Below are 19,035 nucleotides of genomic sequence, written 5' to 3'. Positions count from 1 at the left end.
AATAGTGGATAAATATTTCTTACGCCTTTATTGGCAGAGATTCTTTTTGCGAAATCCTAAAATACCTTCACTGGTATAGCTACTCAGGATAATAATAATAGAAAATTAAGGGTTTGCCTGGCCCATAATGTAATGAATATGTATATTGACTAGGACAGGGATAATCGAGTTATGTTATAAGATAAAGAAGAAACAGCACAGTTGAAGGAAAAGTATTCGCGAGTAAGGACAAATACTGCTAGTATGTTTACCGTTTCAATTAATAGTCGATTGATCTGCTTCGGACCTAGGAGACAAAAAGGAGATTAGGAAGAGACAGAAGCGGATTCAATGCAAAATTTGCCAATATGACGTTGACCCCAAGGCGATGGTAGGATTATTTTCCATAGGGTGACAGACTAGATGACACGACGTTACACGCTCTGAACTTGCGCCAAATAGTTTGTATGTATGTATGAAATTCGCGGACATCACGGCTGACTGCGATCTCTAATTTACTTAACAGTCGATTGATCCGCTTCTGACCTAGGGGACCCATGAGGAGATCAGGAAGAAAATAGAAGCGGAATCAATGCGAAGTTTTAATTGCATCACTGACGACTTAGCACGCGTTGTTAGGAGCAGGATACATTGGACCAGACAAAACAGAGAACTTGACGTTACGTTAAGCTGCAGTCCCATCTTCCCGATAAAAAAAAAGGAAAAAAACTGATCACAATTATTTTGCTTTTCTTGTCTCGTTTCAGCAAACCGAAATCTCTTTACTATCTCTTCATTTTCTGTCTCCAACTATCCTCTATGTAATGTATCTGAAACTTGTGGGACTGGTTAATAGCCGGCGCCTGCTTGTGGAAGAAACTGGTGTGCTATACGGACTAGCACATACGAACAGTTAGGCTTTGTAGGTCCTCATCTTGACAGAGTCTAGATGGGCGGATGAACGTCTGCCAGGGTGTGGGCTGAGAAATGACAATGACAAGTAATGTGGCATATTTAACTCAGTTTACTCCAAAATGGCGTTTGTCATAAGATAGCACAACAGCGACGAGCTATTGGAGTTGGCTGGTCTTTAGAATATACAAACTTGTGAGCTGACGAATTTAAACCAAAGATCTTGTGTTAATTTCCTCACGGTATCTGTATAAGAGCGATGTCAAGGTGCTCTTTGGTGACTCTCCGGACAAGGATGCTTGTGACACCTTTTGTATGATTAAGGTTCCCTCGGATGTAACGAATGCTACTCAATGTTTTTATGTTTTTCGGCCTCGATTTTTCAAAGTAATACTTCGTGCCGACAGCTGGTCGTAGGCTAAGTGCTGCTTGACGTTCCAGTGTCCTTCTTCGGCACTCTTGTTTGAGCACCTTCGTTTACAGGGGGTTTACGAATCTCCTTGTGTATCAGTTCGTGAGCCGCATATGGTAGAGTGCTTTTGAATGTAGCTCGTAACGAGCCTCCCACAGGAGCAGTCCATCTAGATCTTCCACGTTCGGCGAAGACCGGGGCACCCTTCAACTAGCGCATTATAGTCTTTCCAAATACTTAGTTCAACTGGTTCTGTTGTAAGGTTATCAGTTTCACTGATGCCTCATCTATGGCCAACAGGAGCTCTACCGTTTTGAGGACCGTGCTTCTCGACGCAACCCTCTAGCATTCTGTGTTGAAATTGTCGTTCTGATTCTCCACCAGTCGTCGAGAAAATATCTGATACATACCTCCTATTTTGGAATTTGCAGTCACTTGGCTGTATCCTTGCCTGAGTAGGCTATTTCGAGATACCCTTTTTTGCATGTGTACTTCCAAGAATCGACAATCTGTATCAGTAAAGTAAGCTGGACTCTTTTTTCGCTTACAGAATGAGACGCGAGTGGAGAAATTTCAATCTTTATGCCAAATAGGATACAATCGTGAAGACATAATTATTATGGAGGGAATTCATTGACAGTCATCATACTCCCAACTGAATAAAAAAGAAAAAAACATCCGTCAGTACAGGCCATGTTGAATCACTATTCCCAATAAACATTTCAAAACTTACACAAATAATGATTTGTTTAGATTTATACACTACAATATAGCATAAGTTGTCTTTCAGGCAAAAATACATAAAAGTAACTATTTAAACCAACTGATAACATTTCGATTAGAATATTTTAGAATCAATTAAATAAATCATTACAGTTACTATGAAGTATCCACCTAGTGCTGTATGTAGTAGCATATTATAGCATGTTCAACAAGTGTGGCTCTATTGTATTGTGGCTTACAAAATATAACACAAAACTCAGCATGTGCCATGTAGTACTGTGTGCTGGGAGTGTTCACATCACCTTTCGACCGCCTAGATCGGTTTCCGTAGATCTTCCGACAGGAATGCGTTCAACATATGTCGCAGTTCCTCCAGGGCGTACTCCTGCGGCAACGGAAGCTTCTCCAGCGCACTACGCATCAGTGCACAGCTGTTGATCCGGGGATCCTGGGTGAAGAACGACCGTATCAAATAAGCCAACCGCTGAGCGATTTCGCTCTGACACAGACGGTGCTTCGGCGTCGGACAGGGGAACATCTTAATGACCGAGCACAGGTCGGAAAGTTTCGGTTTCAACTCTTCGAGCCGAGTCTCCGCTACCTCGTCATCGATGGCGTCCCGGATGAGGTCGAACTGTGGGTGGAATAATGGAGGAGACGTTAGGTTTATTGTACGAACAATTGTACTCTTTGGGACTAGTTTAGCTTAACGCTCTGCTCTTACTCTTTCTCTGAATTGTTTGAGGTATATATTAGCATTTATCTAAGTTATGATTTGATGTTATATTACTAATTACCTTCTCATTGAGTTCGATGAAATCTTTCAAAATCTGCCCTTTGATCGACCAGTTGGAAATCTGCTTGACGTCCTCAAATTCACCGAGCAGTGACTTCAAGTATGGAATATCATCTGAAAGTAAAAATAATTCATTAAAAGGAAATATAATACCCATAATCGCAGATTTGTCCCATGTTCTCCTTGAGACTGACTTGCGATTATTGACGGTACCCCACTACTCACCGTTAATTACACAATCCGCTGCAATGTGCTCCATAATAACCTCGTGCGCCTTGGACCACTGCTTTGCTTTGAGCAGGAAGCGTGCCTGCTGATGGTAATCGAACTGTGCCCCGGCCCGTACGGCTTTCGCCCAGAAGATCCACTTTTCCGGGATGCCCAGCTCTCCGATGATGAACTGTTCCCGCTCGAGGTAGTCCCCGTCGTCGGATAGCTCTATGTGACGGTACAGTAGATCCTGAATGGAAAGTTCGCGCCGGCTTTGGTCGTTCAAGTGTAACAGAACGTAGATGGACCATTGCCAGAGACCGTGATTTTCCAGTTGATTTGCGAAGGATAGGTGAATTTGGCTGCGCGAGAGCTCGGAGCAGTGCCGATAGCCGAGGGTTTCCAGTGTTTGTAGCAGGAACCAGGATAGACGGAAGTCCAGCGGATCAGCGGTGTGTGTGGCGGGATTCAGCAGGGATTCAAGTGGGTGGGAGCGTTTAGAGTACAGTTTCAGCAGGTGGAAACGAATGTCTTGTATTGGCTTCGGGCTGCTTAGTTTGATTCGGGATGTATATGCTGGGCTGGGAGGAAGCGCAAAGAATTCGCTGGATTGGAAGGATTTTTCGTAGCTCAGCAGGGCATCGGTGATGGATGCGGTTGGGGAGCACAGATACCAGAGATGAATGGCAAGGCATTTCAACCAGTCGAGTTGTTCGAAAATGTTAATCGTGCCGTGGGTAGACGAGAGTAGTGGGATTCCGGCGACGAACATGAAAACCTTCAACCGACGAGGATCAATGAATTTGTCCGCTTCGACGTCCTGCCAGGAGCTTAACTGGTGTTGAATCAATTGTCGAACGGTTGGACCACCGGAAATTTGGGTCATCAGCATCGAGAGATTGATATCGTCGTTTTCGAAGGCCAACTCGCATGCGTCCAGGACCTTGTGTGTGCAGACAAGCTCCAACAGTTGGTCGAGATAGTCTTGCTTTTTGCCCTTCAAGGCTGCGGCCATTTCTCTGGATGATTGCTCGGTGACGACACCCTCTACCCATTCAGAGAACAGATCTCGGCGGAACATTGTACTCAGATGAGCGGTCTCCTCCACTTCTTCAAGCTCTTCCCGTGCTCCCCACAGAGCCGCACATAGAGACCATACCTCCAAGCATAATCCATCGAAGCTATCTCCATCAGCGATCAATTTGGTCATTTCAAGATGATCGGAGAGACCAGAATGTTTTCCACCGGCTACGTAGTACGGACAATCACTGCTTTCCAGACGTCGCACCTCATCGTATTTCAGTTCGATCCGAAGATGATCTTCGACTGTTTTTCGGAAATCTCCTATTTCCGCCGACGAACGGATTTGCAACATTTGAAGTGCCGCCGGTGAGTAATCCTTGGCTGAGCGACCTTGGAAGAAGTGATGCAGATCACCGATGTGAAGAATTTCGTTCTTTTTCAGCAGCGAACAGTTGTCCGCTGTATTCAGCTGAACCAGGGACGATGGAAAACTCCAGCCGACCTTGAATTTGCGTCCATGGAAGAAGGATAAATCGGTTTTCTTGTTCATAAAGCGCATCAAAATGGACTGCTGAAGGGGGAGAACGATGTCGTTCGATTGGACCAGTTCTACCTTCGGTTTGATGATCAAAGGTAGAGACTTCGGACCGATGGGACGTGGAATTTCAGTTACAATATCATCTCGTTTTTGCAGCTGAATTTGCTCTTGGAAATTTCTACTAGTTGAAGTTGTGAATACGGTTGTCGGTTGTTCAAAGTCGTCCATTTGCAAACAATCCGATTCTAGCACCTTTGGGGATTCAGTCCGTAGGTACAGACTGCTGGTTAGTGTTCTTCCCAATCCAAGGTAGGGTTTATTGGGGACTGTCTGATCTGGGCTGTCTCTGCCACCGTCGGTTATTTCGGATAGCACCGACCGACGATCAAAATCATCCTCAACGAAGAAGGAAGCTTTCATTAGCTGTAGCTTGTGGGAATCAGTTCCCATACCGAGAGCCAAAGCGGCCGTCGGACTAGTTGGAGCCAAACTCTCGTTCGTCATCAGCGAATAGTTGAATTCATCCTGTAGTCCTAATTCCTTTTCGCGATTAAACAGAACCTGCGACTTCTTCGGGATTGCTCCAGTTTGCTTGTCCACGGCTGCCATCATTTTGACCTTTTTTGGATCGGTAGGTGCTTCATCCTCATCACTGTCGCTCAATCCATACTTTGAAAAATGTTCCACCTTAAACACCCAGCTTCCAGTGTCCGGTCTGTACTCCAGGAAGCGAGTGTCATGCTTATCACAAACTCTGCGCAGCTTCCCTTCGTAATCCATCAATGCTAACCGGTGCGGATCCTTGATCGGTTCGTGCAGTGTTTTATCGTGTGGCCAAACCTGATCCAGTGTGATCTGTGCCTTACGATTTAAACCCTGCCCGATCGGTGGTTTGTTCTCGTCGTCCGGATAGATTATCACCTCTTTGTGCCGGAAGTGGACAATCTCATCCAAATTCAGATTAGCCACGTCAATCGGTTCGTTGAAGTACACATTACCGTAACCTTTGCGACCGATAGTAAAGTTTGACACAACGCAGCGACCCTCTTCATCCATCAACTGCAGGATGTCGTCCAGCGGGGGAATTGTATAGTACCTAGAGCCGAAGAAATAACCTGTTATCAACGTCATCAAGTAATATTATCTAGCAACTTACCCGGCCCGTCGCAGAACAATCCCAGTTGGATGAGGTTCGGCATCTTCCTCAAGTGCTTCCGCATCGGAAATCACCGAAACATCACCAACGCCGGTTGCGCTGGCCGTTTCATTCAGGAACGACCGGTTCGATGAAGACATCAGCGAAGAATCGTTCATGGTTATCGGCGAACTGGTGTTAACAGAATCTTTCTTCGGAGCTACCGTCGATTGCGCCGAATGCCCAGCCGGCGTTGGTGGTGAAGCCGATGAATCCAAATTTGTCGTCGTTTCCTTCGAAAGTGATGTGGAAGCAGACTGGAGGCCACCAGCCGGAGCGAACTCTTTGATGGTACTGTCCAGAACCGACTCCGACAGGCGATTGTTTTGGCGTGCCTTCTCCAGGGCGTTCGATTGAAGCCAAGAAACGCGTCGGCTAGTGTCCTGACTGGTGCTGGGTTGTGCTTCCACTGGAATTTGATAGGATTCCTTACCGATTGAATCCCTCTTCGGGGCACCACTATTAGACTGAACCAACGAGGATCGATTTTGGATGGTTATTGTTGGAGTAGCGGATTTCGGTTTTATAATCAAACGTTTAGCATTCGGTTTGAGGGAAAACGATTCCTCCAAGGTGCTGTCGTACTCTTCTAACCCTTCGAAAAGCGATTTTTTAGACAGAGTAACGGATCCAACCGGTTTTACTTTAACCCCGCTTCCAGCAACCTTCGGCGATACCTTGAACTGCTGATTTGTCCCTTCAAGAATTGCTTTTTGGGCCGAAGGATTCGTTGGCTTAAGTGAATCTTCGGAGGCTCCGGAGAGGGGTTTGATGTCCTTGAAAATGGGATTATCACCGTACGGGGAAGTTACCATCGCCAGAATTTGCTGATGTATTGGAACTGCTGCATTGGCAGGATTACCAACGTTTCCTAAGCCCGTATTTGTTCCGAGACCAGCACCAAATCCACCACCTCCAAGCGTCCCGAAAGCTCCGGTTCCACCTCCCAGAGTGGATGTATTTCCAAACAGGCTACTACCCGTACCGAGACCTCCCGGTTTATTTGCTGTATTACCAAAAAGCGACCCGGAACCAGCACCGAAGTTTAACCCACCTCCAAACGTTCCCGTTGAAGTTGCAGTGTTCATCCCGAAAGCTGGTGCTGCTGGTTTATTAAATGAATTTGCAAACATTGATCCTCCGGTATTGGTGTTAGTTCCAAAGGCACCAAAAGCAGGTGCTGTCGAGGTCGGGTTTTGTCCGAAGCTACTTCCCAGCGTTCCAAACGTATTCGCTGGCTTGGCACCAAACAGTCCTCCACCGGCTGTGTTCGTGGCCGTATTAGAACCGAACCCAAAACCGGTTTGGGTCGTTTGAGCTCCCAGGCCCCCGAAAGCACTAGTTCCGGCTGCTGCAGTGTTGGCGGCTCCCGAAAATAAGCTTCCCGGTTGTTGCGGTTGAGCTTGTGTTCCAAATCCCCCGAAGGGTTGCCCGAATGTATTGGTTGCAGGTGTCGCAGTTTGCCCAAAGAGACCCGTAGGAGCGGCTCCAAACGCCGGTTTATTCGCACCCAATCCGCCCATTGTGTTGGTGTTTGTTTGTCCAAATCCAAAGCCACTGGTGGTAGTTGCACTTCCAAAAGGTTTTGCAAATCCGGTTGGTTGAGCTGCTCCAAATGCAGGAGCCGTCGTTTGTCCAAAAGTATTTGTCGAGCTTCCAAACAGTCCCGTACTCGGCTGAGCCGTCGTAGTTTGCCCGAACAACGATTGTGGCTGTGTAGCAGTTGCAAACGGGGTTGCTGCCGGAGCAGCTCCAAAAAATCCACCCGGAGTCGCCCCCGCTTGCGGACCTTTTCGATTTGCAGCATAATCCTCATATCGCAGCTCCTCGACCGATTTATGTTCGTACTCTTTCATAAAAGTTATGCAATACTGCTTCGTTTGAACGGTAGTGCTTTGCCCGTTTTTAACCAACGTATCCGTTGACGGAGTCTGCTGGTACTTGACCACTGCAGTTCCATTTCCAGTACCGACCGGTGCCGCCGCGCCGAAAGCTGTTTTCTGGGCACCAAACAAGCCACCACTTTGTGCATTCTGAGTGAAAAATCCTCCCGTCGTCGTTTGACTCGTTGTAGCCTGTCCGAACAACGATGTTTGGGGCGCCGTTTGCCCAAATCCGCCAAAGCCAGGTGGCTTCGCTGCCCCGAAAGCGGAATTATTATTATTAGCACCAAAAAGGGATGCATTAGGTGCGGTATTATTTTGCGTTCCGAACAGGGACGTCGACTGTTGCTGTGGTTGACCGAATGCTGGAAAGTAATGAACAAAATGAGTAATATTCACCTATCTGATATTGCGCCGTACTTTAACAAATGACGTCACCCGCCCGGTATGCTTACCTCCAAAGCCGGCTTGCGTTGTGGCCGTCGCTCCGAATGGCGGCGCTGCACTGGTACTCGCTCCAAACAGACCACCGGCGGGCTGCTGTTGACCGAACAGAGAAGTGTTCGCTTGCTGTCCAAAGGCCGGTGTCGCCCCGAAGGCTCCCGTTGTTGCAGGTTTGCCGAAGGTGTTTGCCTGCCCGAAAGGACTGGCCGTGGCAGTGTTACTTCCGAACGTTCCGAATCCTCCGGCGGCGCTGGTTTGACCGAAGCCACCCGGTTTGGCACCGAACATTGCTTTGCTTTAATATTTTTCACGCAAGTATTAATTTTTTCGATTGCTAATTTGCTTTGTTTTGAAAACAGTTAGTAGCTGTCAAACAAGATATGAAAACGCGCCAACATAACCTTGTCGGTTCACGAATGGAAAAGCTTTTGGTCAAGCAAGAGTAAAACAAGAGAAAGAAAATTTTACGATTTCTTCGATTTATGATTTCACAGCAATTTGTGTCGTAGTTAAACTATTTCCACTACTATTCAACTCGGGAACACCAGCGGAACAGTTTTCCGCTATCTGTCACTATTTTTAACGAAAAAAATGCTAAATTTTCTTGATTTTTCACGGCTGTTTCACAGCTACGTAGTTCACGTTGTTGATTCAGACAGAAGAGTATTCGGCTAATGGCGAAGATGAGCTTTTATGCTGATGTTGAGCTTTGAGTCAGAGCTGCCAGACGATTTCGTTGGAAAACGCAAAGAAGTATTGTAAGTTTCATTGGAAATGCGCCCTTCAATCATTTTGGAGGCGTCGAATTAAAAGAAGCTGAACTGGGGCTGACACTGACATAAGAATGCAAGAAACCTGCTTGCTGCAAACTGAAAGGATGATGTCAGAGTGAAAACCAAGCGGATCTACGTCGACTGCCTGCTTTCACTCTGACAGGCTCCATTTGATATGCTGCAAGCAGGTTTCTCTCATATCGTATCTTACTGTCAGTATCAGCCCCTGCACAGCTTTTCGACGCCACTTTGTAAGCGGCCTTAAACCGTATACGCAACCGTTTGCAGCTTTCGAATGATCTAGAGTGATCAGGACATCATTTTTTGTTGTACCCACAGAAAATGCTTTGGCACTTCATGTCTAGCTGATGTACGTCGACCTAGCGGAACATCTTCGGAATGTACAAAGTAAATACAAATATGTACTGGGATCCTCGGAAACGCAGATTAGAATTGCCAGGGGAGCACTCAGGATAATGGGGGCAGTTACCAGAAACTCGTTGATATAAACTCCGGTCGTTGTGACGTTTCTATTCGGATGATTAATAAGGGTTTTTTTTAGTTTTTTTTTTAGTTTTCAACTAGCAATAATCGCACCTCGGTTGTACCTCATTGGTTACGATATCGCCACTGCGCAAAGCTTACACAATTTGAAAATTTTCTGGTCCACGCTTACTTAAGCAAAATCTTCAATGGTTTTATTTGAACTTCGTAAACTAACGGTTGTCTTTGTTTATTAGCGAAGAAAATGTTCTTGGAAAGCCTTTAATTTGTGCACGTTTATGGAATTCGGATTGGATTTTTTCGCAACAAATACAGTTTTAAAAGAAACAGGGAGTAGTAGTTTACGAAACTGTAAGGTCACTATGTCCACTTCTTGTTACTCCTTCGGGACTTACGATTGAATTACGATGCGCCCATGCTTAACTCGAGGCTGAACCAAATCGCAGACCAGCCGATATTTAACATTGATACCTCCATCGGAATGGATGTTGGCTCGCAGTCAGACATGTTAAATTTTCTAATAGGGTCTCCCAATGTATTCGCTGGGTGATTTGCATTATTCTATGTCCGACGTTTCTACCAATTGTCATTTCGAGAGAAAATGATAACTTCGTTACATCTGCCTTTCTGAACTCTTTGGACAAATAATCTCTAATTATATTGATCTGGTTCATGTCGTGCTCTATTATCAATATGTCTTCAACATGTAATAATAAAAGCACCTACTTGCTACATGGTTTTGAAATAGGAGATTAATATCAAATGGTTCTCTTCCCTAAACTAGTCTTTTCATAACCGATTTGCGAAAAAAAACAATCAATTACACTATATTATTAATCACTTATTTTATTAGTTTAATCTATAATCTTTAAAAAACGTAATTTTGTAAAACTGGGCGGGAGCTATGACCCGGTCAAACCATTCGGAATTTGATTCGGAATCCTGAATGGAATCAGTATGGATTCCAAATCAAATGCAACAACCGATTCTGAGTCGGAATCGGTTGTTGCATTTGATTTGGAATCCATAATGACTCCATTAAAAAATCCGAACCGGTTCCGGAATGAGTTTAACTGGGGAAGTGTTGTGGCCGAGGGGAACGTATTCCGTTCAGTTCACATGAATTCGTACTCTTTCCGGAAATTTAAAAACAAAAACAAACAATCACGCATTGCTGAAAAAATCCAAGAAATTATAACAAATGTATGCAATCTCAACCCAATTTTGCACGAATTCTGACGGATTTGATGTAGCGGGCGACTCTGCATACTCTATGTTCTTTTCAATAATTCCGGCAACACTAATTATGTTTTTGTTTTGGTTTGTTCCTGCAGTTACGAAATGTTTTGTTTTGTTTTCATCGAGCACTGAAACTGTCAAAACGTGAATTTTGAGCAATTCATTTTTTTTCATGACGCCAACCGTCCTCAGCCATTCCAAACCATTCTCAAGTAATGTTGGACTTGCGGATCTATTCCAAACTAACCAATACCAATTTTTATCAATCCATTCAGAATTATAAATCATATGTTCATTTCATCAACAAATCACGGAGTGTCGACGTTACCCTTGGTTGTGTCTAATTCGACTAAGTGTTCAAGTCTGACTTATCGAAATGATCCCGCCAACATGAACCTTCGTTGGATAAATAGCACCTTTACGAGTGTAGAAACCTGGAATTAGGCAATCTATGAGACGTTTGACAATTATGCGGTGGGCATTGTCAACAAGTTTGTTTCACTCTTCTCCTGCGAAGAATCAATCCAAAAAAATCTATCGTTGGTCTGATCGAGGGGAACGTCACTTCAGAATAATTGTTACATTTTGTTCAGTCTGGCATGAATTTGTATTTTTTCCAGTAATTTTAGAAAATTTATAAATTCATATCATCAACAAATCACGCCGTGTCGTTCCCCTCGGGTTTGATTCGTTTGATGTTAGATCAAATCAATGATTTTGTCAGACGTCGTGCCCATCCGAGTAACGTCTGAAGAAATGATTAGATCAGAAACGTCTCGTGGATTGCCTAAACGTAATCAAATAAAATATTGCCTAATAAAACAACTCGCATCTTCCAAAGAGAATAGGGAAAGAGACGAAGAGTGAAAATCAGTCAAAACGGCAACACTACCTTTATGATGATTTCAACACTAAAATTTTGGCAACCGCTTCCACAGGCAGCACTTTAAATGACTCCTATTATATTTTGAAAACAAACCGTATGTCGATCGTTGGTTTTGTTTATCAAACGATGCGCATTTCGAAACAAAGAGATGAAATAATTCTAGAGCTTGTTTTTACTCATACATATACTCTAGAATACACCTCACAATCACAATTAAACCAAATTCTGACGAAAATTGAAATTTCTTTTTTGATAGATGTACAATACTTATCTCCTCCAACTCAGGCGTGAGTAATGTTTATTTACATTGCACGATTGGTCTGCTCAATAAGGTATTTTTGGCTTCACACTATTCGTCTCTTTCCCTATTCTCTTTGGCATCTTCTAATTTAGTCGACGCAACTCAATGAGGTATATATAGGTGTGGCAGAACACACGGTTTACTAGTGTTGGCCAAAGAGAATAGTGAAAGAGACGAAGAGTGAAAATCAGTCAAAACGGCAACACTCCCTTTATGATGATTTCAACACTAGAATTTTGGCAACCGCTTCTACAGGCAGCACTTTAAATGACTCCTATTATATTTTGAAAACAAACCGTATGTCGATCGATGGATTTGTTTATCAAATGATGTGCATTTCGAAACAAAGAGATGAAATAATTCTAAAGCTTATTTTTACTCATACATATACTCTAGAATGCACCTTACAATCACGATTGAACTAAATTCTGACGAAAATTCAAATTTCTTTTTTGGTAGAAGTACAATACTTATCTCCTCCAACTCAGGCATGAGTAATGTTTATTTACATTGCACGATTGGTCTGCTCAATAAGGTATTTTTGGCTTCACACTATTCGTCTCTTTCCCTATTCTCTTTGGTGTTGGCAACCAAAAATATGTAAACAAACCAGAAGCACAACGGGTCGACGTCATAGCGGTCACACGATTCAATTGGCGATTCTACGTTGAAACCGCTCGCAGATAGCGCTGGAAGGAAAGTGTTGCTGATTTTATTCTGTTCTGTCATAGTGCATATATTTTCTGTAAACATTGGTAAAAAATGACTTTTAAACACCAAATTACCGATCAATTTGTTGATAATTGTTTATGAAAATGAAGGAAAACCATCATTTTATAAGATGATAAGTAAACATCTTGCGAAAAGAGTGTAAAACATAGTGGTTTCTAATATTATTCGCAGAGCTATATGCGCGCTGTTTCGAAATGTAATTTGTTGAGCACCGTAGCCGCCGCAACAGCATTTCCCATTCGTCCTAAGTTAAGCTAAATCTTCATGAGATGGTGTAAATTCATGAAACTCTCCAGATCAGGCGAGGAAAGAATATATCCGGCTAATAGGAAAGTGTCAGCTTTGTAGCATGCACAGCCGATCCTTCTCTCCGATAGTCTTCACTGAATCTCCTACGTAGTTCAAAATATGAAGGAGTTTGACATTGGTACTGATTGGGTCTCGGTTTCGAGTTGGAACTTTATTTATGGAACGATTTTTTATAACCACAATAATACCCCGATTACATTTCGAAGAAATGTATGAGTCAAACAGTTGCAAATGACTGTAATTTCAGAATAATTGCAAATAAAACTAAATTTCTTACTCGTTTCATTCATATTTTGGCTGTGGTAAGCTTTTTCCGAGAAGATAATGAAGATTTTGTTGTAAGCTACGACTCACTTACGGGTGAAAAAAAGCAAACTGTATCACTTTGCCAGTTCATGAGTTGAATCATAGGTGTCGCATGACTAATTTTGGTTTTGCCGCAAATCGCCAATAGGAGCGGAACGACCGCTATGACGAAAGCAAGTCGATTTATACTGTGATCACTCACACCACTCATGTAAGATTCATCTTACGAATACCAAAGGGCCATCTTTGCCAGACCTGTATATACGACATTGGACGCAACTCACTTCATAGACCGCAGGAATCAGAATATATTGGCTCAAATGGCACGACTTGGATCCATCACAAACATCACAACAGCACGTCTTGACAGATGGGTATCATTTCCGCCAGTCTGCAGCACACTAGTGTTTCTATACACCCGAATGCAACAGAGAGGGAACCGGAGTCGACCGACTAGTGAGCCATCGATCACGAAACGACGAAGCAGGAGCAGCAGCAAAAGTGTAAACATTCGATGTGTTGCTCTGGTAGCGTTCGGGTGTGTTTTCGCTGTCGAGCGTCGCGTTAGTATTTTTTCTTGTTTTGCGGTGTTGTACCTACCCGCGCGTTCCGTGCCCCTTGTCGACTGTTTTCACTATAGGCCGGGGCTCTGCTGACACCCCCACTCGTGTTTACGTGAATCGGTCGGTGCTGTGTGTGTGTTTGTTTGTGTGTTGTGCGCTGCATAAAGCACGGCTATAGAGAAGCAGCGAAAATGTGAATAAGTAGAAGAAAATACACTCAAAGGGAAGCGAAAAAAACCTTTCAATAAATTTAGATTTTTTTTGCTCGCATCGTTGCCTGGGTGCGTCGCATGGATGGGTTGATGATAAGATTCTTTGACTCGTTTTAAGTGTTTTGGCATTGGAAAAAATTGCGTTAAAATCAGCCAAAATGACGGTGTGGAAAAGCGTTGGTGATACAAAGATGCTGGCAATCGGTAAGAATGGGTTATTTACTTTTGTTTTCATGGCATGCCACGAGCACTGTGAAAAAGGGTCGAAGTCAACGGGGAAATTAAAATAAGGCTCAACTTCGCTGTGCTGTGAATGAATCGAGTGTGAAAGAGACGAAGAGAACAAGAAGAATCCGATCGGGTTGGTGTTGGTGACGAAACCAGTGTGCAATGAAGGCGGATGAAAAGTGAAACGACGACGCGTGTGACTTTATAATGCTTATTTTCGAGGTAAAATCTCAGTACAGACGAGCAGGAATGGAACAAGCAATTTAGGTGCATAAAATGCAAATGGGATCGTAATCGTTTGTTCTTATTGTCATATTGTGTGATTTGAGTCATCTATAGCATGTTCTAATGATTAACGTGAAAAATGAGAACCAATTGAAACTTGATTTAAGTATTATTTGGTGCACCCAAAGGAGGGTTTTGTTTGTTTTTGGCTCTGTTTTGTTATTCTTCTTAAGTACACGTATATTCATTGAGCATGGTTTCAAAGTGAACTAAAATATTTATCCGAGACATTATTTGAAATCTCCATTATGTATTTGAATCAGTCAGCAATTTCAACCATGCAGACAGATTATAGTTTCATAAATTATAGGAAAAATGTGAGTCGAATTTTCTGTTTGAGTGAATGCCTGCATAAATCTTTAAGAGTAAATTAACCTTATTTATACCACCAACTGAATTATAACATTGCAAACGACAGTCATCGGAAGTGATTGCGAGTTGAGGGAGGAAAAAAAGTATTTTACATTCAATGAGTGCTAAGTGCGCTGGTGATATCGTGTGTGACACACATAAATCGGAAGACTAGGAAGTAAAACTGAAAAATAGTGGAAAATAAGGTCGACGACATTGCGCTGTTGTAGCGTGGCAGGAGGGCAGTGCATCCAGATCGGAACCTAAAGTCAACAGTACCTTGCAGTTTCAGGTTTGAGTGTGAATGAGAGAATGTTTCGAGTTTTACCAGATAAGGTATAGTTTCTTATCCTTCGTACAACGTGTTATCGGAGAAACACCAACTTTCCCATGTTCCCAATCAAATGAAAATCCCCTTAATACTACCAGCAGTTTGGCACGTACGCCGATTTGAAGCGCTTGGAGTGTGCCGATGCCCATACCATGCATAACAGGACATTTGTGAGAGCATACACAAGTCCCGAGTGTGCATTTCATATATGATATGATTCACTGTTTTGCCACTAGTGCCGTCCGCCATCAAGCAGAGGTGAATGGCTAGTAGCGGTTCGAGGCCGGCAGCTTACTTGGAAACCCGACTGAGTCATGTGAGCTCATCTTTGAACAGTACGACCGATGAACGAATCTCATTTTGCTCATTTTATTAGGACTGAAAATAACTAAGTTGAACTAGGCAGAACTGCAATCAAATTTGATCAGAGGAATTATTTCGATTTATTCTGATTTGATACTTATGTCACTCATCTGCGCTAGTTGCTTAAAATTGCTACTTAGTTATTCTCTTAGCCAACCCCCTTGAATTCAAGTTGGTAACGGATTCGCCCGCATTGAAGTAGCAGGCGAAATCGTAAACACGCTAATGACCAAATAATTTTTATCGAGTTTATGAAAATCAATAGCAATAAAACAAAAAAGAAATCAAAACCCTCTTGAACCATGTTTCCAGCTCGCGATACGGGGTATTTTTCGGTACCAACAAGCGGGAAAGAGGGTATACAAAACAGTTCACTCTTCTCTCCGTTCCCCTGGTAATTTGAGGCGATGCGAAAGCTATCAAGTTCGATGAGAACAGCAATAATCGCGAATGTTACGGATTTCCGACAGTAATCGACCTTCTGGCTGTTTCCCCTAGCCGGGCTTGCAAAGTTTGATAAGCTCACCCGGCCGTTTCGTCCGAATGTGTTTCAGAATGAAACAACGTGACGAACCGAATCTCTAAAAACCGAAATTTTAAGATCATTTACCTCTTTTGTTTGCTTTCGTCCTATCGTCGGAGTGAAGATTTTTTAAATATTTAGATTCTTCTGCGAAACGTTTTCCTTTCTTGATTTTGTCTATCCGTGACGAATAATGGAGGTAGCATAGGATCCGGGTTGTTCCATAAATCACACACTGCCAACGGTCGACCGTCAGCTCGGGGGTGGGAAGTAATTACCTACTTTCCTACACTCTGTTGCACAGCTGTTTTTTTTTAAATTTAGGGTCCTGTGAACTGGCGGGATATAACTTTCTCAAGGATTTGTATGAGAAGAGCGATGTGACGAAATGCGAAATAATTATTTCTTGGCTGTAGTCGTGTGTAGGAGCTACAACTTCATTAATATTTTATAATGACATTTGCTGCTTATAGGCTCAATCGAAGGTCATTTGTTCAGTAACTCGAGCAAATTTCCCCTAACCAAGTAGTTTTTAAAATACAGAAACAGCACACTCGTTTCATGTCGAAATATATTGATTCGGTGCTATAGTAGGAAATTATGGCTCTTAAAACCTACCGTTAGATGACTATTACATTTTCTATTACGCAGTACGAAGTAGCAAAAAACTAGATTTGTACTCTGAACACGATAACTTCCGGTGCAATTCTACTTGCTCTGCTAATTTTTTCGACGGTTTGGGTATCGATAGGAATGTTGATTATCAGTTGTTCACTTTCAACCTTTTTCGATGGGTTTCTTTTTTGCTCGAGGGCATTTATTGTACTATTGGCCCTGATGGCATTCTGCTGTTTTTTCTCTCTCCATGTTGTTTTCGCTTTCTTTTACTTTTGTGTGGGCTTAGATCGACAAGATCCGGATGTGTGGTTGAGTATCTTTGTCGTTGTAGTTTAAGTGGCGTGTGATTGGTACGTACTTTATATTTTTGTTATTCAACAGTAGAAATTAGTTGCTTTATTAGTGCAGTCGTGATTCGTTGGTTGGGCCACAGCCTTTGTCCAACTAACGAATTTAATTCGCTAGTTGGACCGACTGACAAATGTCAAAAACTCTCCAAAGAAGACATTAGTAGTGTAAAAAATTGTTAGATAGATTGTCAAAGTCAATTTGACATAAGATTTTGACGTTCAGATGCTTTTTAGTTGGACAATGGTCCAACTAGCGGAGGTCCAACTAAAAAGCGGTTCAGCTAAAAAGTGTGCAACCAGCGAATCACGACTGTAATAGATAAGGCTTCAAGTGAATTAAAAGAATTATCCGACACTATACATTAGAGTGACAGGAAAAAAATGACCCCTATCGGCTCACCCCTAAGTCGATTCCTAGTCCCACCAGGAGAACTTGTTCCAAATTTGAAGCGAATCGAACAAGTCTAGCTACGGGACCAACGAGCCTGAAGTTTGTACGAGATTTTTCGATAATTTACACGGAGAAAACCCACTAACTCGCATTTTTGTCGGTAGATGGCACTGTATGCATCGTGTTGTCACTGTAAGTGAAAATAAGAAAGATAATTTAATTGTTTACAACTTTGTCGAAGACCGCTAGTGAATCCGGCTTTGTTAAAAGAAGTTATTAACCTTTTAGCGAAGTGATATCTGAGTCAGTTTTCCATGGGGCCTAGCAGTGTATGGTTGTGTATCAGTACTCGATTCCCACGAACTATACATTTTTGTGAAATAACCGTTAGATTTAGCTCAATATTATGTTCATAAGAATTGTAGTAAATAATACGAGTCATGTTTTTGTTAGAAAATTTTAGTTCCACATTGTACCACATAGAGGGCGCCAACACAACAAAAGTTATCTGAGATGACTTCCGCGATCGGTTATGGCAAGTTAATCGATTCAGCGTGATTGTTTTACCGTGCGTCGCTAGGGAGGTTCCTACAAAATAAGCTTGACCATCTCCTCAGCAGTTCGAGCAGCCATCGCTAAAATAGAAGAACCAGGTTTTATACGTCAACCGTTCCGCTAGTAGCAGCAGAACTGCAAGAAGAGAACCTACATTGGCAACAAGGGAGTATAAGAGGAATAAATCACCGTAAAAATTTGATTGGAGGATATCTAGGGGCAGATCACTTGTAATGCATTTTTAAAAATTAGCGGAATTAAATGCATTTCTTTCCATCAAAATATAAATTCATAATGTATTTTGCGTTGCGTGTACATTTAACAAAATGTCGAACATAGTGAATAAGCGTAGGACGTTTGATAAACAAACTTTTCTGCGAGGGAGTGAAAAGTTGATGCAAAAATGGAAATTAATGCCTTTTTATTAATTTGATGCAAATTTGCTATACGTTCCTAGAGTGATCTGCCCCTAGGCGGATACGCATTGTTTTGAATTTCTAGTGAGATGGGATTTTTTTTGTTTTTTTTTAGGTTCTTTAATCAATATGAGTGTACTCGAAAGCACACCAACTCTCGATGCATACGATAAAGTTATAGACTTTTCCCGAATTAAATATCTATTAAACATGGGATTCTGATGGATAAATCGCTTGCTCAGAATGTTGAACGCCATACCTACCGAATCCGTTTAGATATGGGGCATTGATGAACACACCATGCACGAGGGAAGCTCACTAGCTTGTTGCTAAAACCCATTCAGGGGGGATTTCATATTTCATATTGCACCCACATTTCCCTTTTTCCCGACACTCCGTTCATCGCGTTCGGTCGACTGTTTGCGGTTTTACTTGGCTTGCGTGCATACAAGGTGTCTAGCTCTCGACCAGGCAAGGAGAGGAAGCGAGGTAGTATGTACTAGACAACAGTTGGATTTGTTCAATGTGATCAGAATAAAGGAAACCGGTGGGGCTGTTTTCTGTCTTTCCCGCATGCGGTTTGGAAATACGAAACTACAAAGAGATTCATTTATTCGAGAATTTGCTACCGCCAGTAAAACGGAATAACGGATCTGATCAGCCAGGTGTTATCAGTCCACTGGT

At 42.7% G+C, this 19,035-nt stretch overlaps 2 protein-coding genes and 1 pseudogene across 7 annotated transcripts in view; 1 reads left to right on the top strand and 2 right to left on the bottom strand.

Annotated features, from left to right (window-relative positions):
* Nucleotides 1–1,980: 1,980 nt before the first annotated feature.
* LOC131677232 (nuclear pore complex protein Nup98-Nup96) lies at nucleotides 1,981–8,774 on the bottom strand. Its single transcript, XM_058956948.1, has 5 exons — nucleotides 8,127–8,774; nucleotides 5,750–8,036; nucleotides 3,048–5,689; nucleotides 2,824–2,936; nucleotides 1,981–2,660 (listed from the first exon to the last, which is right to left on the bottom strand). Exons 1-5 carry the CDS (start codon nucleotides 8,401–8,403, stop codon nucleotides 2,340–2,342), a joined length of 5,640 nt encoding a protein of 1,879 aa, XP_058812931.1. The 5' UTR covers nucleotides 8,404–8,774; the 3' UTR covers nucleotides 1,981–2,339.
* A 673-nt stretch (nucleotides 8,775–9,447) lies between these two features.
* On the bottom strand, nucleotides 9,448–9,530 carry LOC131678109 (U4 spliceosomal RNA; annotated as a pseudogene).
* A 4,134-nt stretch (nucleotides 9,531–13,664) lies between these two features.
* Nucleotides 13,665–19,035, top strand: part of LOC131677230 (dedicator of cytokinesis protein 1) — a 90,518-nt gene continuing 85,147 nt past the window's right edge. For 3 of the 6 annotated variants that reach the window (XR_009303310.1, XR_009303309.1, XM_058956947.1), the window contains exon 1: nucleotides 13,665–14,144. Coding sequence is in view for 4 of the 6 variants with exons in the window: in XM_058956947.1 (XP_058812930.1) it covers nucleotides 14,099–14,144 (46 nt within the window). In the remaining 2 variants the exon portion in view is untranslated. The remainder of the gene's footprint in view (nucleotides 14,145–19,035) is intronic. The other 3 variants (XM_058956946.1, XM_058956945.1, XM_058956944.1) reach the window with 1 other exon arrangement.

This window comes from Topomyia yanbarensis, chromosome 1 (genome assembly GCF_030247195.1).
Source record: "Topomyia yanbarensis strain Yona2022 chromosome 1, ASM3024719v1, whole genome shotgun sequence".
Taxonomy (NCBI): Eukaryota; Metazoa; Arthropoda; class Insecta; order Diptera; family Culicidae; genus Topomyia; species Topomyia yanbarensis.
Note: the sequence above shows the minus strand (reverse complement) of the source record. Positions and strands in the feature narration are given on the sequence as shown.